The sequence below is a fragment of the Haemorhous mexicanus genome, chromosome 28 (assembly GCF_027477595.1).
Source record: "Haemorhous mexicanus isolate bHaeMex1 chromosome 28, bHaeMex1.pri, whole genome shotgun sequence".
Classification (NCBI taxonomy): Eukaryota; Metazoa; Chordata; class Aves; order Passeriformes; family Fringillidae; genus Haemorhous; species Haemorhous mexicanus.
In genome coordinates, this window is record NC_082368.1 from 4,657,702 (window position 1) to 4,680,004 (window position 22,303).

Below are 22,303 nucleotides of genomic sequence, written 5' to 3' on the forward strand. Positions count from 1 at the left end.
TAAAGCAAACCAAGAAATTTCCTAAGTATCACTTTCATTCTTTTTCAGTTGTTCTGTAGAAGGTATTTTAGAGCTGAGGAAGACTTGAAACAGGACATGGCTTAGGTAGCAAAGGAATGATGGAGTACAGAGGAGCTGTGTAGCAGAGGAGATGCATTTTAAAACATTGTTTTAAATCTTTTAGAACAATGCTGTTGGAAAAGAGTGCATGGAGCACAGATTTCAGATATACATATGTACATGGGATGTAGCATGCTTGTCTCTCAGCATGATGCCCTTGAAGTCCTTGCTGGAAGTGAGGTCACGCTGCTTTTCTTGTGTTCTTTGGTGTCTGTGTTCATCCTCTTGCCTTGGCTCAGCTCCTGGGAGGTGTTGCTGAGCTGGGGGCTTGCTTCCATCATGTATTGAGGAGGGATTTATTCATGGGTCTTGTGATCTCTAGAGGTTACCAAGTTAAATGACTGTATCACCCAGCTGGGCAGTAGGGATTATGAATATTGCTTTAATAGCAAGAGCCCAGAAGCTGAGAGCAGAGATTTCCCTCCTTTGCTTTCCTTGTGCATGTTTATAGGGCATAAAGGCTCTCTGGGAGCTGAGGAAATATGCCTTTTTTTTAGATTTGTGTTAAGACTATCCTGAAGTGGTTTCTGCAGTATGGTTTGCATTATTTGGCTCTAAAAGCAATCAACTTTGGAAAATGTGCTATCCATTCTTAATTTAATCTGATCTAGCTACAAGATTCTGAACATTTAACTATTTTTCATGTTTCTGACTCATTCTTGCTAAAGAAAAAAGCCTTTTTGGTTTGGGTGGTGATACAGGCAGGCGATGCAGGATTTGCTGTAAGGCATCCTGATGTCAGAAATGTTTCTCTGCAGAACTTGCCTGAGGAAATTTTAGACCATTGTTTCAGAGTATAATAAAGGTGAATCAGGCATTTTGGCTGTGTTAGCTGCAGCAAAGGAGACAATGGGCTGCTGTTTAAGGCTGAGACCAGTGAATTGGGAATGTAACCAAAGGGGTTCCTTCAGACAGTGTGTTTAAAGTATGAGTTATAAATGAAGCCATTGTATGAGTACATTTGAAATTACAGCACATAGCAGGCTTCAAAAGAATTCAGTGTTGTATACACGAACTCCACTTCACACTGTCCTCCTCAGCTGACAACAATCAGGAGTTGATGGTTTCATCCCACAACCAGCAGCAGAAATGGAGATATGCAGAGTTACAGTTCTGGCAAAAACAACTGTGGTTCCTCAGTCTGATGCAAGTGAGAACTGAAAGCCCAGTGAGGTTTTTTTAACAGGAGAAATCAGTGGTAAGGAGTCCACAAGGGGAATCAACCAAGTCCACAAAGCCTTGAGGAGATAAACAGTGGCAGGCAGAAAACATTCATAGTGAGAGAGCCAGAGTAAGCTGAGCACTTCCCAAATCCAAGCCCGAGTTTCTTTCAGTGTGACTCCTGAAAACGACATTACCCTGGCTTAGGAAGTCAGCTTTGAATGCCAAGGACCCTCTTAACTTATCCCAGCTGTAAACCAGAACATTTTATTGGCCTCAGGATTGTGGCTCAGAAGTGCCTCAATCCCTTCAGCTGGCTGGTGCAGGAGCACTGGAAGAACCAGAGGTGCAGTTTGCTTTGCCCTGCCCCTCCTGCCTGCTTCACTGCCCAGTCCTTTCCCTGCTTCCACAGAGGGCCAGGTGCACAGGGGTGCTGGTGCTGCTGCAGCTCCAGGGCTTTCCTGAGTCCCTCCAGCTCCAGGATGTTGGGGACGCTGCTCTCTTTCATTCTGGAAAGGAGATGCTCATGTAGGCATGTATAACCAGCAATAACTAATGTCATCACTCACTGAGACAAATCCCAAATTCTGTCCATTCCTTGGCATTGAAGAGCGTGCACAACCAAGGAAAACAAGAAGAAACAACAGAAATAACTGGCTTGCTTTCCTTCTGGAGCCTGCAGTGTTGGAATACTTGAAGTGAAGAGCAGACAAGAAATAATCAGCACTCACTCACACTTTTCTTTCTCTAAAGCCACTGAGCAGATTTGCTGGTAAGAGCAGCATGACCCAAGACTTCCACTTATTTATTGCTCCTTTCTGCTGTGGCACCACCACTAACTCCCACCTTGCTCCAGTAGTCCCTGTCTGTCAGAGTAATTAAGCATAAGATGGTAATTAGAGTGTGGAAATATGAGAGGTGAGGGCTGGGGACCACCAGGTACCATCAAACAGGAACAGCTCCTGCCCCCAGATTGCTGGGGAAGAGGTGGTAAATAGGTGAGTTTGTACATTTTAATGAACATGATGAAGATGCTGAAAAATGCAATCCTTGATGGATAGCTTGGAACTATTTGTGAGCAGAAAATAAAATGGGAGCTCCTTGTAATTGCAATATAAAAGCAGGAGTCTGAGTTGTGAAGAGCAGAATGTGGATTTAACACACAGGGTGGGTTTTTTTAAGGCATACATGATAAGCAAAAAAAAAAATTAAATTCAAAGCATGGTCAGTTTTCTGATCTTTTTTTTTCCATTATTCCATTGAGGTCTGGATGCTTTCCCATAGTTATTTAGAGTGATGATCATGAAGAAACTGTTGCCAGCTTAAAATATGGTAGAGTGGATGCTTGTTTAATGCTGTTGAAAATCAGCCAAGAGGTATCTAATTCTGGCCTGGAGTGTTGTGTTGTGTGGTTTTATTTGTGGAATTCTTGATTTATCAATGGTCTGCTTTCCTGTGTAATGAGCTGTGTAAGTGCAGTCATTATGGATGGCAACATATGAATCCAGTCTTACTTTTAATTAGAGAATATGAGGTTAAGAAGACAAACTCTTTGTCAAGATGGAAATGTGAGATTTTTTTTTTCTGGATTTGTCCCCAGTAAAATTAGGTCAGTGGTAGTTACATGACAATAATTTAAAGAATGCTCTCACTTTCCTGATCTTTGATTTCTTACATGACAGACATCATTAAAACACACATTCTGCTTAAAAATCAATTTATGCAAGTTAGAACTGAACTCAAGATTATTTTTAGTCAGTATGTATTTTGTTTCCAACGTGTATATATGTGCAAAGAATTTAAACTGTGACTTGATTTGATTTTAGAATACCATCCAGGCTCACTCCATTTATACCAGCTGGTGCATCTGACAGCCAAAACGAGAAAAAGAACTGCATTTAAAGATGGAAATCCCTATTCATGAGAGCATTGCAGAGCCTTTGCTTTCCAGCAGGACTGGTTGAGCAGCATGTTCTGATCATTGGGGTAGTTTTGGTTTTCAAAGACAGATGGCCATTGTGTTTCATGTCTGTGTATTAATGTTCTGTTGATAAAAGTATGAGTAAGTTGCTAATTTCTCTGGGAAAATAGAATTAAACTGTTGAGATCAGGACACATGTGATCTGTGCTATGTTTGGTCCAGAGGCTTCAGATTCAATTAGCTTTTCAAAATTGCTGTGAATTTTTATTTTACCTGCTTGCTTGGGTTGAGGGGGAAAAAAGTTCCTTTATTTACTCTAAGATGAACAGAAAACTAGTCTTAGTTCAGCCTTTTATTTGAGTGTTTCTCAGTACTGATGTTCAATATTTTCAAATATAGGATGAGTGGTATTCAGCTCGAGATATCTCAAGGCATTTCTCAAACTTGTTGCTATGAAATCAAACATCCTGCTGGGATTTCAGACTATATAGTCAAGTTTCCATGGATGGCAGCTTTTCTGGTTTCTGCCTTGAATCTTAAAGCTTTAATTTTTTTTTTTTTTCCTTCATGGATGTTAGCCTGTCAGGAAAATATTGCAGCTACAATGTGTGCTAGTTGGTGATTTGTGTGTTTAATTGAGAGGGAATGATTCTAGAAGTGATTCTCTGCCACCAAAACTGTTTGTGTATTAGTCTCTAAATGTATTTGTTGTGCTACAACATGTCAGAATTCATAACTCCCTTACAGTTCAACAGCAGAATTTACAAATATAATTCGAGGGTTAAAGGCATTTAAAGCATTAAAGCCCTTTAATGACGTGCAGTTTTTATGGACAGCCCACTGGTGTCTGCTGCATTCACAGGAAGATTTCTGATGGAATCCTGGGAGCAGATCAAAGCTCTGCTGTTTAAGAGCTCAGTGCAAAGCAGACTCCCTGGATCTGCTCATGGAATGCAGATGGGCAGTTCCTGAAGGGCTGGAAGTGCAGCTCACCCAGCCCAGGCCATTCCTGCTCCTTGTTTCACAGGGTGCCACCTTCAGGGCTGAATTAAGAAGTTGGATGGCAGCACACTGAAACATTTATAAGGAGTTATTTGTAGTTATTCCATGAATGTTTTCAGTTTTCCAAAAATTGTAGCATTGCTTCTTTTGAAAAAAAAAAATTACTCACTCACCTGAGGTGTTTGCAAGTACCCAGGTTTGGACTGTTTAAAAGAATTGTGGAGAAGGCCAGATATTTATGTTAAGATCTGTTTTTTCTTTTGGGTATTCAGGATCTAAGGAATAGAGGTGTTTTTTTTTAGAATCATGGAATCCCAGCATGGTTTGGGGTGAAATGGATCTTCAAGTTCTCATCCAGTTCCACACTGTACCGTGGGCAGGGACACCTTCCACTCTTCCAGGTTGCTCTGAGCCATCCTGGCCTTGGGCATTTCCAGGGATGGGCAGCCACAGGGTGCCAGGGCCTCACCACCCTCACAGGACACAATTCCTGCCCAGTGTTTGATTTAATTCCTGCCCAGTGTTTGATTTAATTCCTGCCCAGTGTTTGATTTAATTCCTGCCCAGTGTTTGATTTAATTTCTGCCCAGTGTTTGGTCTAACCCTGCCCTCCTTCAGCTCAAGCCCATTCTCTCCTTGTTCTGTCACTCCCTGCCCTTACCAAAACTCCCCCTTTGGGGACTTCAGTTGTGTGAAGTAATATCCAGTAAAAGTCTTGCTTGATCTGGGCCTGTTGGGGTTTGGGTTCCATGCTGGTCCTGTGCTCTGTGTGATTGGACACTGCAAAATGTGCAGCTGAGTCTTTCTGAGCAGACAGTTCCTGCCAAAGGCTGGATGTTTGGGCATCCAGGTGATTTGGGGCACAGGCACTTTGTACAAGCCAGGAAGGGCATTGGAGGAAGGAGCATCCTCTGGCAGAGCAGCAGAATGCAGCTGGTGGGACAGAGCCCAGGGCTCTGGGTGGGAGCTGGGGACTCTGGCAGGGGCTGTGGGACATTGCTCCCATCCCAGGGATCCCCTCAGTGCTGCCTTTGGAGCTGTGTCCTTGCTTGGCTGAAGAAAACCTCCCTGATCCCATGGAAGGGCTCTGCTGGTTCCTAGCTCTGTGTTTGTTTTCCCAGAAAAATGAACAATTGAAAGCAGGGAGGTAATTGGCAGCCCTGGGAAATAAAACAGGGGTTTAGATTAATGTATAGAATGTCTTAGTTTTACACACAAAACTATTAATAATTGGCAGCCCTGAGAAATAAAATAGGGGTTTAGATTAATGTATAGAATGTCTTAGTTTTACACACAAAACTATTAATAATTGGCAGCCCTGAGAAATAAAATAGGGGTTTAGATTCCTGTATAGAATGTCTTAGTTTTACACACAAAACTATTAATAATTGGCAGCCCTGAGAAATAAAATAGGGGTTTAGATTAATTTATAGAATGTCTTAGTTTTACATACAAAACTATTAATAATTGGCAGCCCTGAGAAATAAAATAGGGGTTTAGATTAATGTATAGAATGTCTTAGTTTTACACACAAAACTATTAATAATTGGCAGCCCTGAGAAATAAAATAGGGGTTTAGATTAATTTATAGAATGTCTTAGTTTTACACACAAAGCTATTAATAATTGGCAGCCCTGAGAAATAAAATAGGGGTTTAGATTAATGTATAGAATGTCTTAGTTTTACATGCAAAACTATTAATAATTGGCAGCCTTGAGAAATAAAATAGGGGTTTAGATTAATGTATAGAATGTCTTAGTTTTACATACAAAACTATTAATAATTGGCAGCCCTGAGAAATAAAATAGGGGTTTAGATTAATGTATAGAATGTCTTAGTTTTACACACAAAACTATTAATAATTGGCAGCCTTGAGAAATAAAATAGGGGTTTAGATTAATGTATAGAATGTCTTAGTTTTACACACAAAGCTATTAATCTGAGACCATAGAAGCCACTGTTACAGTTCTGGGAGCACCACGAATCCCAAGAAAAGCTGTCAGTGACTTCTCAGTATCCTCTTGCAGGAGAACCAAAAACCTGACTGATGCAGTTGAACACTTACTCTGCTTTGCTTTAAACTTGCAAACACAAGGTGGCCTCAATTTCCTTTGATTCTGTTTGTTTGTTTGTTTGTTTGTTGGAGGACAAATGAAATGTGTCTCCATTTCCTTCTACTTGCTGGTTCTCAAATGAGATTTCTAAAACAATAGATTGGTGAAGGCTGTAACACAAGAACCTCAGCACAAATAAAACACAGGCTGGGGATAAAATAGCTGCTGTCATCTTTTTCTGTAAGTGGCAAGATCTATTTCTTGTGGCTTTTCCTGATGAACTTCATGTTCTAAGTACATGATGACAGAGCAGAGGGCCAAGCACTGAACCCTTGATTTAGTGCTGGATCCTTGGGAATGATGTTTATTTAAGGATTGAGTTTTTTAAGAAAACACAGTGGGGAGGTTGTAGGCTTTTAGCAGGAGAACTTGGTAGGATGAAGGGAAATACACTTGTTAAATCATGTACTGTATGGTGTGTGTCAAAGGGCAGTGTATCTGCCTTTTTTTTCTTTTCCCATTTGAAAAGTGGTGAGAAGGAAGAGGCAGTGACCAAAGTTAGTGTTGATGAACAGCAATTCAAAAGCAGAGCATTCACTTTTGAAGTGTAAGGATGAAGAGTGGGGTCTGCCTGATGCTCACACAGTAATCCTCTGGGAAAGTTGTGGGTTTGTTCCTGGGATGGGATTGTTGTATCTGTGTGTGTGCATCTGGACAGGGTGGGGCACAGAGGGTGCTGAGAAGATGCTCCTAAATTCTCTTGCATTTCTTTGTCTTTCAGGACTTGCAGTGAATGGAGGAGGACACTTCTTGCTAAAGATTTAACTTGTCTAAAGATATCAAGGTAGGAAAATTTTTTCTTCCTACAATCCCATGTGTTCTTTGCAGGCATAATTTCATTGTTCAGAGTCACAGTTGTCTTCTGTTGTTTCTTTGTCAGTGTGTGATCACCTGAAAGTGGAACAAGGGCACTTTCTTTCTAGAACAGTTTTACATTTCTTAACCTGAGTGCATTAGAGAAAAAGATGGAAGAGCTTTCACATACTAGGTTTGATTTGATTGTGAAATTGCTCCCTGGGAGGGAAGTGAGGCCCTGGCTCAGGTGCCCAGAGGAGCTGGGGCTGCCCCTGGGTCCCTGGCAGTGCCCCAGGCCAGGCTGGATGGGGCTGGGAGCAGCCTGGGACAGTGGGAGGTGTCCCTGCCATGGCAGCAGTGGGACTGAGTGAACTTCAAAGTCCATTCCAGCTTTGGCCATTTCATGATTCCAGCTTGTAGGAAGTGCCCTAAAATTTGTTTCAAGGCAGTTTAGCAAGACTCAGCTTGTGCAGAACTGTGCCACATTTTATTTCAGGCTTAGATACCTATTCACTTGGTTGTTGATGGAGGCAGTTCCTAGTAATACTTAAAACCAAAGCAATCATTTTTATTGTTATGAGCTACACAGAAGACACTAAAAGCACCACAGGTGAATTGATGAAAGGGAGGTGATGGCATTTCTAGCTTTTGTTTGGTTGTCATTTTTCTCCAAGGCTGGATAATGATGATGTTGTATTTGGAGAATGGAAATGTCTCTTGGGAATTCAGGTCTGTATCATTAATCTAGAATTAGAAACCAGGTTATGCAAAATGACAAAGCCTGGTTCAAAATTAAATTTCCTGAATTTCAAGGTCATCCCATTTTCATGTTGAGGTGAGAACTGACTTTTGGCTTTCTCCTAGTGAGTGATTGCATTCTTTCCTGCAGTGTTTCTGATCTCCTTTTAAACAGGTGTTAAATGTCAACACTTAAGTATTGCTGCAGAAATCTTTTTCCCAGAAAAGCAAATTCAAATGTTGACCAAAAAGTTATGGTTGCAAGGTGTGTTAGTTATGTTCTGTGGCTGGCAGGGTTATCTCAGGAGGGCTGTTATTGTTTGAGAGCAGTGAGTTTCTCAGGGTTCAGAGTGAGTCATGAGCTGTCTGTCAGTGCAGTCTTTCTCTGAGAGCAGCCTTGCTTTTGTTCTCCTTTGTCCTTCCTTGAAGGATGACTGTGTTCCAGACAACAAGAAAACAATTTTGTGCTAGCAGAGAGGGGGAAGCTGGAGCCTGCACAGAGCAGGTGTGTGCTGAGGGGTTGAGCCTTGCATCCTCCTGGTGCTGCACTCCAGGTCCTGGCAGCTTCAGCCTCTGGAAGTGCTGTGCTCCAAGCACAGCCCCAAAATGAGCTGTTCCTCTGCTGAATTGTCTGGGTTTCCATAATAACACAGTGCCTGTCTCCTTCCTCCCAGGCTGTAACTGTGTAAAAATTACCTCTGAACATAAATGCCACAGACTTGGAGTGAACATAATCACCACAGACTCATCAAGGAATTTGTAGGGCCACGTTCACCTTGGGGCTGTTGTTGGGAACTTCACAAACATGGGAACATGACTTTGTTATGCTCTCAGAATTGCTCTTTAACTGGAGCATTAACAGCTGCTTCTTTGGATAAAATAAAAGCAGGGATTGAGGCCAACCTCCTGCTTCCTTGTGAAACATGTCATTGACCTCCTGCCCACGTTTTCCCAGTGGGAATGCTGGTAGGTGTTTCCCGGGTGTATTTTTATGTATTTCTGTCAAAGACAGTGGGGTCATATCAGGAGGACAGGAGAGAGCACTTGTGCAGGGGCTCTGGGATTATGGGAATCTGCAGGATCTGTAGGAAAGATCCTGCCCAGAGATCTCCAGGTATTTTGTTTAAGAGTGGATCAGCAGATTGGCTCCCTGAGATAGTTATTGGTGTTCAGGCTTTTGTGAGAAAAATTAACATCAAACAATTAATTTTGTTGTTCTAAAGCCTATTAGAGAACTCTGTTTAATAAACTCTTAATTGCTTAAAGACCTCTAATTGGGAGGGTTTAGTGCATTTAATACCTTTGCTGTTTTCGTATTTCCAAATAATCCTAGAAGTTCTTGGCAAGCTTGCTAGGTCACAACAGGGCTGTTTTCATTCCTAAGGTTCCTGGAAATATTTAATCTCTAAATTTAATCTCTGAATTCTGCTCCTGTGTGTTTAAATGTGCATGGACCAAGCTTATAAATATATATTTCCTTAGAACTTCAGTGTTGTTGTAATCAGTTATTCCCACCCTGTGGTGAGGCAGAGTTTAATGGATTTGATCATCATGGGGGTTCATGGAGCTCCTGCCACTTGTCAAGAAATTGGTTTTATGGGAAAAAACCACAGAATTCTAATCTTAAGATAAACATTTAATAGCTTCTCATGCTGACATGCACAAAATTTGCCAGCAGTGTTTGTACGACTCACTGGACATCAAACACTCTTTTGAACAAGAGCTTAGCTTTGCTAATCAGCTTTATATGAAATAAAATTTTATTTTTAGTGGGGCAGTCAGAGAGGAGGAGAATACAGGGATCTGCTTGTTCTACTGGTGGTATATAGGCAAAAAAAATTCGCTTTGATTTTGTAATTCTGTGTCTGACAGACAATATCTCTATAAAAAGAAGCAAAAGTTCCTTCTGTGGGCTGTAATAATGTGAAGCCACTGAAAACATGAGGTGGTTTTTGCAGCCTGTCTACAAACTCTCTCTTAAGATTAAGAAAACACTGAAATAGGCCTTTGTCATCCCAAAGGATTTAATGAGATGTCCCTGACTCGTTCTTGTTCAAGCTTAGCATTTGGTGTAAGTTTGCAGCTTGCAGGGCTCAGTCTGCCTCTACCCCCTCCCCTTTTTGGGTTTTTCCTCCTCCTATTTGTACTGCTGCCTTCTCATGCTCCAGAAAGTTGTTATTGTTTGTGTGTTTCATTGAAATTAAGATGTGTTAGAAGACCAAACAACACGTGTCAGAGTGCCTGGACATAAACCAGGAGATTCTTGAGGTGTTTTTTCTATAAATGCTGCATAGAGATGATATCTTTTTATTTGGAGACTTGTGCTCATACCATGTCTTCATTTTGTTTGGTAAACTCACAAATGACAAGATAAAGGACAAATCAAATGTAGTAGCTCTTGGTTGCCCAAATTGTTGCCAGAGGCATCCTGTGTTGGTGTGAAGGTTCCCTTCACATTCCTGCAGCTTTTACTTCTGCTGTGACAGAGCTGCTGCTGCTGCTGGCTGAAGGCATTCACCTGGGCTGTGAGGTGCACTGAGGAGTTCACAGGTTGGGATGAAAAGTTCTCTGGTCCAGCTCTTCCTAACGCTGTAATTCTGTTTGCTGCTTGATGCTTCTGATTCCATGAGCTAACACGACCAACAGGGTTTTTAATTTAGAGTGCTTATTCCTCAATATTGCTTCTGGTTCGTGGTGTTGGCTGAAGAGAGGAAGAGCTGTGACCATGTTTGCTCAAAGGGACACAGCTGTGCATGGAAGTGAAAACCAGCAGCTGGTTTTGGTCACCTGCTCCTCTGTGTTGTCAACACCTTAACTAATCAGGATGTGAGTGTGACAGTGATCACAGGGGTCCCAGGATGAGGGAGGAGATGAGAGTCTTGACTCCATGTTTCAGAAGGCTGATTTATTATTTTATGATATATATTATAATAAAAAAGGATTTCATCAGAAGGCTGGCTAAGAATAGCAAAGGAATGAATAACAAAGGTTTGTCTCTGACTGAGACAGTCTGGACAGCTGGCCTGGGATTGGCCATTAATTAGAAACAACCAGATGAGACCAATCCCAGATCCACCTGCTGCATTCCACAGCAGCAGACAATCATTGTTTACAGTTTGTTCCTGAGGCCTCTCAGGAGAAAAAAACGCTAAGGACAGGATTTTTCATAAAACATGTCAGTGACATGTGAGTCTAGTGAGTGCTGACACGTGAACACATCAGTGTTGTGAGTGAGCCCCAGCAAGGAGCCAGGCCAGGAAAAGCAGAGTCACAGAATCACTGAGTGCTTTGGGCTGAAGGGACCTTCAAGACCACCTGGTTCCAACCCCCTGGCACAGGCAGAGTCATCTCCCTGTCGTCCTGCAGTCCCCTGAGAGACTGGAATTAGTCCTTGGGATGTCCCTTGGCTGGTATCCCAGGGTCTTCATGCAGGACATCAGTTCTCTCTCCCCTCTGGGGTTCTTAGGAGCAAATTGATGGAGGCTCTGTGCCCTGTGCAGAGCCTTAATTCAGCCCTAGGAGCAGCACTGCACCTCCTGGCCCTGTGTGCAAGATAAAGAGAATTATTAACAAACTCTCAGGCTTGCCTTTGGCATGGCCTAGCCCCAGGCTGGGTGGCTTCTTGGGCAGAAGTTGGTTGAATTCAGGTGTAGCTCAGCACTGGTGGCAGAGCTCTGCTCAGTTCTCTCTGCACCATGGGGAAAGTCCCTGAACAATTGTCTGTGTGCCCAGATGGAATTTGTTTTTTTTTTTTGGATAGTCATGTAACAGTGGGATGCTCTGAAGGGGACCTAAGCCTTGTTTAGGAGCCTGGGGAGTGAGCCTGAGCACCAGCTCCTTGTGTTTTGGTGGCAGAAGGGTGCTCAGGTGATTGATAAATGCAAAGGAGACATTGATTCCATGTTTGATCCTCAGCCATGCAGGCACACAGACAGAAGTTGGTGGAATTCAGGTGTAGCTCAGCACTGGTGGCAGAGCTCTGCTCAGTTCTCTCTGCACCATGGGGAAAGTCCCTGAACAATTGTCTGTGTGCCCAGATGGAATTTGTTTTGGATAGTGATGTAACAGTGGGATGCTCTGAAGGGGACCTGAGCCTTGGGAGTGAGCCTGAGCACCAGCTCCTTGTGTTTTGGTGGCAGAAGGGTGCCAGGGCTGCTCAGGTGATTGATAAATGCAAAGGAGACATTGATTCCATGTTTGATCCTCAGCCATGCAGGCACACAGACAGAAGTTGGTGGAATTCAGGTGTAGCTCAGCACTGGTGGCAGAGCTCTGCTCAGTTCTCTCTGCAGTGCAAGCCAGTATGGGGAGAGTCCCTGAACAATTGTCTGTGTGCCCAGATGGAATTTTTTTTTTTTTTTTTTTTGGATAGTCATGTAACAGTGGGATGCTCTGAAGGGGACCTGAGCCTTGGGAGTGAGCCTGAGCACCAGCTCCTTGTGTTTTGGTGGCAGAAGGGTGCTCAGGTGATTGATAAATGCAAAGGAGACATTGATTCCATGTTTGATCCTCAGCCATGCAGGCACACAGACTCCCAGATCTGTCTGGGGGATTGGGAATGGGAGCTGGTGTCAGGAAAGGCTGCAGTTGCTGCCCTCCCTGTTTGCCTGCTGGGGTTTGGGATGTGTGCACTCTGAGCTGTGCCCTGGGCTGCTGGTGTCTCTCAGTGATGAGTACACCATATTAAAAGGACTTTCAGTGGCTTTAAATACACATCTGAAGCTCTTTGAACTGAGCATTATTGTATTATTAGTCTTGAAAGCATCAGACAAATGGGGAGAAATGCAGGATGGCATTTACTGAGCGTCCTCCAAAAGGAACCAAATATTGTTAGAGAAAAAAAAATCATTATTTATTTTTACAAGATGAATGTGTTACCTTGTAACTATGGAATATCATGTGTACAATAGAAAAAAAATTGTGGTTTATTGTAAGTGCCGATCAAAGACTCTTCACAATTCTTTTGGTCTGGTTTGAGCTGCTTTTGTTGTAGGTGTTTTCATGCTTTACATGCTTTAATAAGTGGCTGTTCCCCAGCACAGGCTGTCAGTGTGCCTGGTGATCCCAGACACTCTTTTATCTTCAGCAATACTCCAACAACCTGTTCTTTATTTTTTTTTTTCACTCCTGAGACATATACAGCAAGGAAAATACAGGGATAAAGTTTCTGTTTGACTTTTTGCATCAGTTGCTCTGGGTTTAAGTGACTTGTCTCCTCATGACAATTTATTCAACTCACAAGAGAATTTGACAGTCAACCAGCCCAGGAGCTGCAGAGCATCTGGAGTTGTGGTTGGTGTCAGCAGGATTGATTTTCTGGGCAGCAGGAAGGGCAGCAGCTCCTTCTGATGGGTTTGGCTTTAATAGGGATGGGAAGTGGAGGCAATTTGCTAAATGCTGTGTCTTTCCCACTTCTGTGTGATGAGAAATTGTTTGGCAGAATTGGTTATGGCTCTTCCAGCAGCACTGGAGTTGTGTTGGAAATAAATTGGGTGGAAATAAAGCCTAGGTAACTGAAAGCAAACAGAATGGTTGGCTTTATGTGGATGTTGTTGTTAGGAATTTTATTGGCAAAAGAGTTTTTCATCATTTTACCTTGGTTTTAGCTCTTCTTTAATAGTGACCCTGCATTCTGTAAATATGTACTTGTGTGTTTTAATTTTTCAATTCTAATTTTTCATCATTTTATCTTGGTTTTAGCTCTTCTTTGATAGTGACCCTGCATTCTATAAAAATGTTGTTGAATGTTTTAATTTTTCAGTCCTAATTTTTCATCATTTTACCTTGGTTTTAGCTCTTCTTCAGTAGTGACCCTGCATTCTGTAAATATGTATTCGTGTGTTTTAATTTTTCAAATTTAATTTTTCATATTTTACCTTGGTTTTTAACTCTTTAATAGTAACCCTGCATTCTGTAAAAACGTACTTGTGTGTTTTAATTTTTCAATTTTAATTTTTCTGCATTTTACTTTGGGTTTTAATTCTTTAATAGTGACCCTGCATTCTGTAAAAACATACTTGTGTGTTTTAATTTTTCAAATTTAATTTTTCATATTTTACCTTGTTTTTTAACTCTTTAATAGTGACCCTGCGTTCTGTAAGAATGCAGTTGTGTGGTTTAATTTTTCAATTTTAATTTTTCATCATTTTACCTTGGTTTTTAACTCTTTAATAGTGACCCTACGTTCTATAAGAATGCAGTTGTGTGGTTTAATTTTTCAGTTCTAATTTTTCATCATTTTACCTTGTTTTTTAACTCTTTAATAGTGACCCTGCCTTCTGTAAGAATGCAGTTGTGTGGTTTAATTTTTCAGTTCTAATTTTTCATCATTTTACCTTGGTTTTTAACTCTTTAATAGTGACCCTGCCTTCTGTAAAAATGTACTCATGTCTTTTAATTTTTCAATTTTAATTTTTCATCATTTTACCTTGGTTTTTAACTCTTTAATAGTGACCCTGCGTTCTGTAAGAATGCAGTTGTGTGTTTTAATTTTTCAATTTTAATTTTCCATCATTTTACCTTGGTTTTTAACTCTTTAATAGTGACCCTGCGTTCTGTAAGAATGCAGTTGTGTGTTTTAATTTCTCAATTTTAATTTTCCATCATTTTACCTTGGTTTTTAACTCTTTAATAGTGACCCTGCGTTCTGTAAGAATGCAGTTGTGTGGTTTAATTTCTCAATTTTAATTTTCCATCATTTTACCTTGGTTTTTAACTCTTTAATAGTGACCCTGCCTTCTGTAAAAATGTACTCATGTCTTTTAATTTTTCAATTTTAATTTTTCATCATTTTACCTTGGTTTAAAATTGAAAAATTAAAACACACACTGCATTCTTACAGAATGCAGGGTCACTATTAAAGAAGAGCTAAATTTTCCATCATTTTACCCTGGTTTTTAACTCTTTAATAGTGACCCTGCGTTCTGTAAGAATGCAGTTGTGTGTTTTAATTTTTCAATTTTAATTTTTCATCATTTTACCTTGGTTTTTAACTCTTTAATAGTGACCCTGCGTTCTGTAAGAATGCAGTTGTGTGTTTTAATTTTTCAAATTTAATTTTTCATATTTTACCTTGGTTTTTAACTCTTTAATAGTGACCCTGCGTTCTGTAAGAATGCATTTGTGTGTTTTAATTTTTCAATTTTAATTTTTCATCATTTTACCTTGGTTTTTAACTCTTTAATAGTGACCCTGCGTTCTGTAAGAATGCAGTTGTGTGGTTTAATTTCTCAATTTTAATTTTCCATCATTTTACCCTGGTTTTCGCTCTTCTTGACCTCTTCTCCACAGTGCCTTCCAGCAGTCCAAGTGGGAGGGTTGATTTTTGTGTTTCTCTTGTTGTGTTTTCCTCAGTGTTTTGGAGAAGGTGGCTGGAGCAGCATCACCATGTTTCGAAACAGCCTCAAGATGCTTCTGACAGGAGGGAAGTCCAACCGCAAGAACAGGTCCAGTGGTAAGTCCTCCTGCTGCATGTGCTCCTGGCACTTCTGAAACCATCCCTTTTCTGGTTGTTTTGGTCTTAGCTGCACTTTTTTCTTCTTAATCAACTCAGCTGATTGTCCTGGTTTTGGGCAAATTTGGGAGAGGATCCCCAAAAAGGGGGTCCCTCCAAAAGCAAACCCACAGGGCTCAGGAAGAATTCCTCACAGAGGGGTGGAAAGAATCTCTTTATTTAACAGCACAGCACCCCCAGCACACAAATGAACAAAACCAGGTGACACCACTCTGTCACTGCTCTGACAAAGATGACAAATGCAGAAAGTCTCTCCTGGGGTGGTTGCTCTGTTATCAGTCCCTCTGGCACTGGGGCAGCTGCTGCAGCCACAAGGTGCAAACTCTTGGTGTTTGCCAGGTCCCAGTCCAGAGCAGGTTCAAGTAGATCCAAAAAGGAAAGGAGGAACAGTCCAGGAAGAAATTTGGACTGTTTAGCTGAATTAACTCATGAGAAGGAGCAGAAAGCAAGAGCAAGCAGAAGCAGAACAAAGCAAAAAGCAAAAGCAGCACTGTGTACTGTGCTGTCTGTATGTCCTGCTGGCTGTGGGGAGTTTCTGATAAAAGGCCCAAAACAAAACTTTCCCTCTGCAGAGCCAGTCTTGAAGGCACAGAACATAAAATCCAGCATAAATAACACACACAAATGGGGATAGCAGCATCCTAATGTCACTTGAGGACATTGATGATCTTGTAGACTCCAACTGTCATTATACTTCATTTTAATATCGTGCTGTACTTTTAATTTAAAATGTATTTTAATTTTTAAACCATCATCTGGTTTTATTGGGGTGATAAGATCCCAGGAAAACCAAGTAAGAGTTCTACATAATCTCATAGTAAACAAACATCAAGGTTCACGTTTCATTTATGGAAAATAAGAATTTTTTTTCTTCTGAAATGTCTGTGATGACTTGTGGCAGTGAAACCTGCTTAATTACAGCCAGAACTTGTGAGAGCAGCAGCAATTTCTTTTAAGCTTTTATTTTTAAACAGGAGGGGGAGAGAGGAATGGGAATAGTTGAAATTAAAGGAGAAATTGCCCAAATTTAGTCATCATTTATGTCAATTTCATTTTCCCACCGTCTCAGGAAAGGAGTTTACAGTTAGTATTGGTTCATGTGACTTGGCCTGTTTCATCCATGACAGAGATTGTAATTGTAAAACAAAACATTACAAAATATTGATAGGCTTTAAAAACATTTTCATTTAACTTTTGTAGTTTTTTCCAAAAATGGAGTGTTGGCAGGAGAAGAGCTTTTAATTAGATCTTACGTTTTGAATTTTAAAGCCATCTGGCAGCACATTTTAAATATTTTGGGATACAGTGTTTATTTGTGCTCGTGCATCTGTGTCAATGTGGATATTTATGTTATGGGTGTTCCTTGAGAAACCAGAGGTGAGGATGAGGAGACACAGTGCTGGTGAAGGCAGTGGGAAAACGGGCTGATTTCCTTTGGTTTGAGCAAGCTCTGTGTTTCTCACAGTGCCAGAATTTGGCCATTGTTAATAAATATCTTCCCAGCCATGTCATATTTGGGGAGGAAGAGCTGTGGGGCAGCACTGATGCCTTGGACATCAGGGGTCTCTTTTTCCAGTGTCTGCTGGCAGTTGTGGTGTGACAATGTTTGTAGGGGTCTTAAGATGAGGGAGGAGATGAGAATCTTGACTCCATGTTTCAGAAGGCTTGATTTATTATTTTATGTTATATATTATATTAAAAACTATACTGAAAGAATAGAAGAAAGGATTTCATCAGAAGGGTAGCTAAGAATAGAAAAGGAATGAATAACAAAGGTTTGTCTCTGACTGAGACAGTCTGGACAGCTGGACTGGGATTGGCCATTAATTAGAAACAACCACAGAGACCAATCCCAGATCCACCTGGTGCATTCCACAGCAGCAGATAACCATTATTTACATTATGTTCTGAGGCCTCTCAGCTTCTCAGGAGGAAAAATTCCTAAGGAAAGGATTTTTCACAGAACATGTTGTGGGTGTTGGTTGGTGCTGGGCACTTGAGGCATGCCCCGTGGTGTTGGAGGTGGTGTGGATCTCAGAGCAGGTAAAAATCTGTTTGGCAGAGGCACTGTAAGGATTCAGGCTCGTGGTGGTGGCTGTGCATTGCTAATGGATATTTATGGATATTTATTTGTGGATATTTATGTTATGGGTGTTCCTTGAGAAACCAGAGGTGAGGATGAGGAGACACAGTGCTGGTGAAGGCAGTGGGAAAATGGGCTGATTTCCTTTGGTTTGAGCAAGCTCTGTGTTTCTCACAGTGCCAGAATTTGGCCATTGTTAATAAATATCTTCCCAGCTGTGTCATATTTGGGGAGGAAGAGCTGTGGGGCAGCACTGATGCCTTGGACATCAGGGGTCCCTTTTTCCAGTGTCTGCTGACACTTGTGGTGTGACAATGTTTGTAGGGGTCTTAAGATGAGGGAGGAGATGAGAATCTTGACTCCATGTTTCAGAAGGCTGATTTATTATTTTATGATATATATTATAATAAAAACTATACTGAAAGAATAGAAGAAAGGATTTCATCAGAAGGCTGGCTAAGAATAGCAAAGGAATGAATAACAGAGGTTTGTCTGTGACTGAGACAGTCTGGACAGCTGGACTGGGATTGGCCATTGATTAGAAACAACCACAGAGACCAATCCCAGATCCACCTGGTGCATTCCACAGCAGCAGAGAATCATTATTTACATTATGTTCTGAGGCCTCTCAGCTTCTCAGGAGGAAAAATTCCTAAGGAAAGGATTTTTCACAGACCATGTTGAGGGTGTTGGTTGGTGCTGGGCACTTGAGGCATGCCCCGTGGTGTTGGAGGTGGTGTGGATCTCAGAGCAGGTAAAAATCTGTTTGGCAGAGGCACTGTAAGGATTCAGGCTCGTGGTGGTGGCTGTGCATTGCTTTGTGGAGAGGATTTCCTCCCCAGAGGAGCTCCTCAGTCTCTGGCAGCAGGAGGGGTTGGTGTGAGGGAGTTTCCTGCCTGAAAAGCCAGGTTTGTGGAAGGCATGGGAGCAGATGGCTCCATCCTCTTGTGATTTGTGTCACGTTTGCTGCTTGGGAGTACAAGTCCTTTGATGATACCTTTAGAAAACTGTGCATAGACAAATCACCTTAACTTGTGATTTCTGTACAAAGCCCTCTCTTTGTCAGATGTGCTGCTCACAGGCCCTGCTATTCCTTTTGGCTTATCTCCCAGAAGCAATATTAAGGATTTTGTACATGCCAAGCTCTGCAAAGACGTGTTTCTTATTTTGTGAATGAAAAATGCCAGTTCTGAAGCACTGAGATTCCACAGTCTGCTTTTGGGGCAGAGCAGAAGAGGAGATGGGTTTTCTCATTCATATATTGAAAAATAATCTGACAGAATTGAGTAGATGAGGTTTTCTCTTGTGCCTAGTGACTGGAGTGCATGTTAAATTTACTGCAATTCTGCCCTTGAAATAAGTTGCTTTATTGAGAAATTCTGTTTGGCATTCTTCAGGGCAAGAGAGGGAATGGGAAAATGAGATGATCAGGTTTGTTTATGTTGTTTGTGACTGAGTGGCAAACATCCCTGCACTGCATAATAATTTTTCAGATAGTTGTTAATCTTCTCAACTCTTACAAGACACTAGATGAATTCATTGCTGCCTAGATTTTTTTTTTTTAAGATAAACATATTTAAGTCTGTATTTTTGCAACACAGCAAGGAAAGCAATCAGTAAATCTTCAGTGTACATTTTCTGTGTTGCATGCAGTACTGTAAGCCTGAAACTTGCTGTATTTATTTGCTTTGCAGTTCTGGAAAATTCCAGATTTGGTGCTTTTGGTACTCAGTGCTGTCCTTCAGGTCCCTCCAGCAGTGTTGTCTTCACTGGTGGGTTTTGTCCTGGCACTTTCTAGAGGGACATAGGTGGGACACTGCAGGTTTTGGATTTTTTTTTTTTTTTTCATTCAAGAGCTCTAAAAAGATGATTGAAATTTGATGTTTATTGAAATTTTAAGATTTTGTTTCTCATTAACATGATTTAGAATGCTAATTAGAAGCTGGAAATTAAACTTCCCTGATGGTTTTGCTGCTCTGATTTGCCCCATCAGAGCAACACCCATCTCTGAGAACAAAATCCTGAACTCCAGGTTAGGAAAATCATCTGTTGGAGGTTTCAGGTGTGCCATGTCCTGAGTCTGAGCCCTGTGGGATGGTGACAGCCCACCCAGCTGTCCCTGGAAATTCTGCTGTCTCTTCATTTCCTAACTCCAGTCATCTTGCACTCCAGTGTGGGATGAACCTTTGAAGCAGGGTTAAGGGTGTTGTGTTCTTTTCTTGGGGAATCCAAAGGAGCACTGGCCTTTGAAATTCCTGGGCTTTGCTTTGTCTTTCATTTGCAGCAGCACTTGACAAACAGGAGCACTGGAGTCAAGCTAATGATTCCTAGATGTGATGTGGTTTTGATCATTCTTGGTGATGAAAAGAACACTGGTAGCCTTCTTAATTTTCCTCCTTTAGAAAGTGCTAAGCAACTTCTCTGAGAAGTGTGATCAACATTTATTTTACCTCAGCCAGGTGGGTTTTCCCCTCTGCTGCTTGCTGGTGGTGTGATTCAGGAGCACACAAAGTGTTTGTAAAAGCAGAGTACAATTCCATGTATCTGAATAGACAGTTCCATAGAGCAGTGCTAATTAAAATCAGTTAATTTCTACTGCAGCATCAGCCTGTGTCATCTCCTGGGATTCATTCTGGGTGTCCTTTCAGAGCTGGGGTTTCACAGTGCTCAGTGCCCATGTGTGTGCACACACTTCATGTCTTCATTTCAGACAAATTCTGCCCTGGCTCAGGAGTGCTCAGGATGGTTTGCAGTAATGCCTGCAACAGCATTTTGTGGGTTTTTTTTCTGATATAAATGGATATTCCACAAAGCTGCCAGGTAGCATCTGTGGTGCTGAAATCTGATCTCAGTCTAGTTGCAGATTACCTCTGTTTTCCCAGTGTAAATTAACTTAGAGATGTGCAATACAAGCTTTCTCACTTGTTTATATCCAGAGCTATATTGTGTAAGGTGTGTTTGTTTAAAGTATAAAAGTTTAAACAAATGTGATTTTCTCCTGGGTTATGAAGATCCAGCAGGATTGTTGTGGCCAGAGCCCTGTGGTCAGGGCTAGCAGGTGAATTAATCTGCAGAAAGACAAACCTGATGTTTCTAAGAGATGTTGGTGGTTTCTTCCCCCCAGTTCAGTTCTGCTGGGGCAGTTCCTTTCTCTGACTCCAGAGACTGTGGAGTTCTCTGTTGTTTCCATTTGTTTTTATGAAGGACCTGCCTCATTTATCTGCATTTTCTTGCTTGTATTAATCATTCCTTGCTCTGGGTGTGTATTTTGTATTCAACCCAGCATCCTGTTAGGGAAATAAGTCCGTGGAAAGGATTCATCATTCCACCTGTTTCAGTTTTCCTTGTTCTTTTCCAAGAGTTTGGACTATTTCCCTCTTGCATTATCACATTAAATTAATGCTGCTGGAAGAGTTTGGATTCCCTTTAGAACCTGGTAAAATTCAGCTGCAAAACTGCACGTTTTGTTTGGTTTTGTATTTCCCTTCACTCTGATAGGAGTAAGCCCAAGAATTTGTGCTGTTTATTTCTGACAGAGGCCAAGATAAATGTAACATTAAACAAAAGAAAAAACCAGGGGAAAACAAACAAAAAAAAACCAACAAAAAGAACAATGAAAAAAACAAAAGAAACAACAAGAAAACAACAACAACAACAAAACTAAAAACAAACAACCCCACCCACTCACAGAAAAAACAAACAAACAAACAAAAAAATCAAGGCAAGGCAAGTTCTCTAAAGTCTGAGAAATGTAATCCTTAGCCTAAAGGGTCTGCTTTTCTCTTCTGAGTTAGTTAGCAATTACATCTTGCTTGTTCTTGACTAGAAAATGCACAATTTTTATCTGGAGCTCCCCAGCCAGGAGCCTGCCTGTCATTCAGAATATTTTTGGCTCAGGGTTTTAAAAAAACCTTTTTTTTCCTGGTTTGCACAAGACCCAATTACTTCTCCCTTCCAATGTATTTCTAGGGCTTTTTGGAACCTGCCACTTTATATTTGAATTCTGGGACTGAAAGGGCCCCTGAAAAATGCTCTTCTCCTTCCATTCCTGCCTTTTGAGGATAAAAGGCATTTCTGCAAAGGTCTCATTTCTGCCTGGGCAGTTTCTCATCTGTCTGATCTCTTGTGGAAGTCTGAGGATAACTTTTACCCCAGAAGAGTTTGAGGGTCACAAATGCTTTTTCAGTTTCATTTCTGGGAGAAATTGCTGAGTGATGAGATCCAGTTAGTGGGTCCTAGAGATGTCAGGTAACTTAATTTAATAAAGTGTTAGGAGTGAGGTATTAAAATACCCACCATACTGCCTGTATCCACATGTTCAAGGTATTCCACCTAAATAATCATTCAGATCCTGTTCTTCCACAAGGATGGCTGGTTTTTCATAAATCCATTTTTAAACAAGGCTTGAAAATGGTGACAAATCCTTTGTCCAAGCATGAACTGACCTTTCCTGAAAGTTTGTTTTGCATTTATGTAACTCAGAGTTTTCCTTCTGGAGAAGGCAGTGTATCAGGAGGATGTGTCTGTGCACAGGCATGCTGTTTGGTTCCTAGCATTCTGATTTATTTGATCAAAATGTGTCTTGTTCATGTACCAAACTCATTCCCCAGACAAATACAAGATGTTTGGACAATGAAGCTTCAGCTTCTCTCCTGCACTTCTATCCTAGAGGGAATTTTAGCAGCCTGCATTAGAATAATATGTATTTATTTCCTTCTGATTCACAAATATTTTCACATGTGTGGCTGTCAGCAACTCTAAGAACACGTGCAGGGCCAGGAGGTCCCCCCTGAGCCTCCTTTTCTCCAGGCTGAGCCCCTGTCCCAGCTCCATCCCCTTCCCTGGACATGCTCCTT

General features: G+C 41.2%; 1 protein-coding gene across 7 annotated transcripts in view; it reads left to right on the forward strand.

The window, feature by feature from the left end:
* The window catches only part of TANC2 (tetratricopeptide repeat, ankyrin repeat and coiled-coil containing 2), a 163,573-nt gene that overhangs the window by 16,388 nt on the left and 124,882 nt on the right, over positions 1–22,303 (forward strand). For all 7 annotated transcript variants that reach the window (XM_059868979.1, XM_059868982.1, XM_059868984.1 and 4 more), the window contains 2 exons: positions 7,040–7,102; positions 15,205–15,304. In XM_059868979.1, the coding sequence (XP_059724962.1) occupies positions 15,238–15,304 (67 nt within the window). In that variant the 5' untranslated portion in view covers positions 7,040–7,102; positions 15,205–15,237. The remainder of the gene's footprint in view (positions 1–7,039; positions 7,103–15,204; positions 15,305–22,303) is intronic.